Genomic DNA, 1,611 nt, shown 5'->3' on the forward strand with positions numbered 1-1,611 from the left:
CGTGCCCGCGTGGCCTGGTGGCGTTCCGTCCTTCAGCACTACTCTACACGCGCATGTGACACGGCTGCATGCATTCGAATGTGTGACAAAGGCTAAGGTTCCGGCGGCGGCGCTGCGGGGTGTCAGTAGCCTGCTCTTACTTCTGGGCCCGCCCTGAGTCCTGCTTGGTCTCCAGAAGGTGCACGGCCTATGCTACAAGCGGAGGTTCCTAAGTGTTGGCTGGGGGTCGGATGCTCATTCAGACAGTCTTCGCTCGGAGCGCCCGCGGGCTCAGCGGGGCTCTAACCACTTGGTGCCGGGAGAGCGGGCGGCGTGCTGGCTCCGGAGGTCCTGCATCACGGCATTGCCGTCGCCAGACCCGGCGTCAGGCTCTGAAACGGGAGAAACGCACCGGGACCAGCCGTTAGGCCTCCAGGGTCAGGAGTGACACCCTGAGCACGCGCAGGGCTGCGCTGTCTGTGCCCTCCGCTCCCGGTGATCCGCGCCTCCCCCTGAGGGCACCCCGAGGGCACCCTGAGCTGCCTCTCTTCCCACCTGGCACCCGAGACATCATCTCACAGTGCACTGCCCGCGCGTCTTTTCTCCTTCTTTCCTGTGTCACCTCACTCCGCCACCAGACCACCAGCGCCACGGCAAGGGCTGCGTTCTGCCTGTTGCCACACCAGTGCCTGGAGCACAGCAGGTGCTTAATGAGCACGTGCGTGTCAGCAGGGCTGTGAGGACAGCGCTCTCGGCGAGATGCTCGCTCCTGGCCTGGAGGAGGAGGAGGCCCTTGGTGTGGCTCCAGGCGGACGGAAGGGCGAACGTCTATAAAGACAGGCCTCGCTCTCCTCTCCGGGAGAAAAGCGTGTCACGCTTAGAATGCGCTCGGATGGGGGTTTCCTGCTTCTGGGCGGAGCGAGGTGTTGGCAGCAGCAGCCCATGCGCGAAGCGGGAGGCTGGAAGGTTCGTGCAGCTGGAGGCGCCGTGTGTGAGCCACGGACCAGCTCAGATGCTGCCACCCCTCCCGCACCCCAAAAAGTTGCTGTGAATTTCCAGTCTGGGGGGGAGAGCGGGGAGAGAGAGAGAGAGAGAGAGAGAGAGAGAGCCAGGAAGCTCGCTTGCCAAGGGTGTTATACCCAACAGGTAGGAAGTCGAGGCGACGACCTGGTGGAATGAGGGGGGCCCCTGTGCGGGTGACCCTCGGAGCCCACACAGCCTGTGCAGAGGCGACGTGAAGCCCGGACAGGACCCTGGCCCCAAACCCCCTCCTGGGAACCGCGGCGTGGGAACCCCCGAAATTCTCGCGAGGAAACGCACAGCGGCTTGCGGGCTCCGGGGCGCCCAGTCACAGGCGGTTGGGGGACCCCTTCTCGGCCCTGAGCTGCCTGAGGCCCCCGAGCTTACACGCTGGCCAGCTCCTTAGCTAATTCTGCAAGGAAACTCCTTGGCCCAGAACATGCTTCCCTTCGTAAATGTCTCCTGAGAAGCTGGTAGCGGATTTGGGGAGAGTGTGTGACTGTAATGTCACTTCCGTCCTGCAGAACGCGCCCGAGGCGCCTGTCTGTACAGCGGCCACGATGTCCACACTCGCGAGGCTGCGGGCAGGAGCCTGCACGCGCCCTGTGGGGG

The 1,611-nt window shown here is 64.4% G+C and overlaps 1 protein-coding gene across 1 annotated transcript in view; it reads right to left on the reverse strand.

Moving 5' to 3' along the window:
• Positions 1-6: 6 nt before the first annotated feature.
• The window catches only part of ESM1 (endothelial cell-specific molecule 1), a 3,928-nt gene continuing 2,323 nt past the window's right edge, over positions 7-1,611 (reverse strand). The window contains exon 2 of the mRNA XM_005874139.2: positions 7-371. Coding sequence (XP_005874201.1) covers positions 271-371 — 101 coding nt within the window. The 3' untranslated portion in view covers positions 7-270. The remainder of the gene's footprint in view (positions 372-1,611) is intronic.

This window comes from Myotis brandtii, unplaced genomic scaffold (genome assembly GCF_000412655.1).
Source record: "Myotis brandtii unplaced genomic scaffold, ASM41265v1 scaffold426, whole genome shotgun sequence".
In the NCBI taxonomy this organism is placed as follows: Eukaryota; Metazoa; Chordata; class Mammalia; order Chiroptera; family Vespertilionidae; genus Myotis; species Myotis brandtii.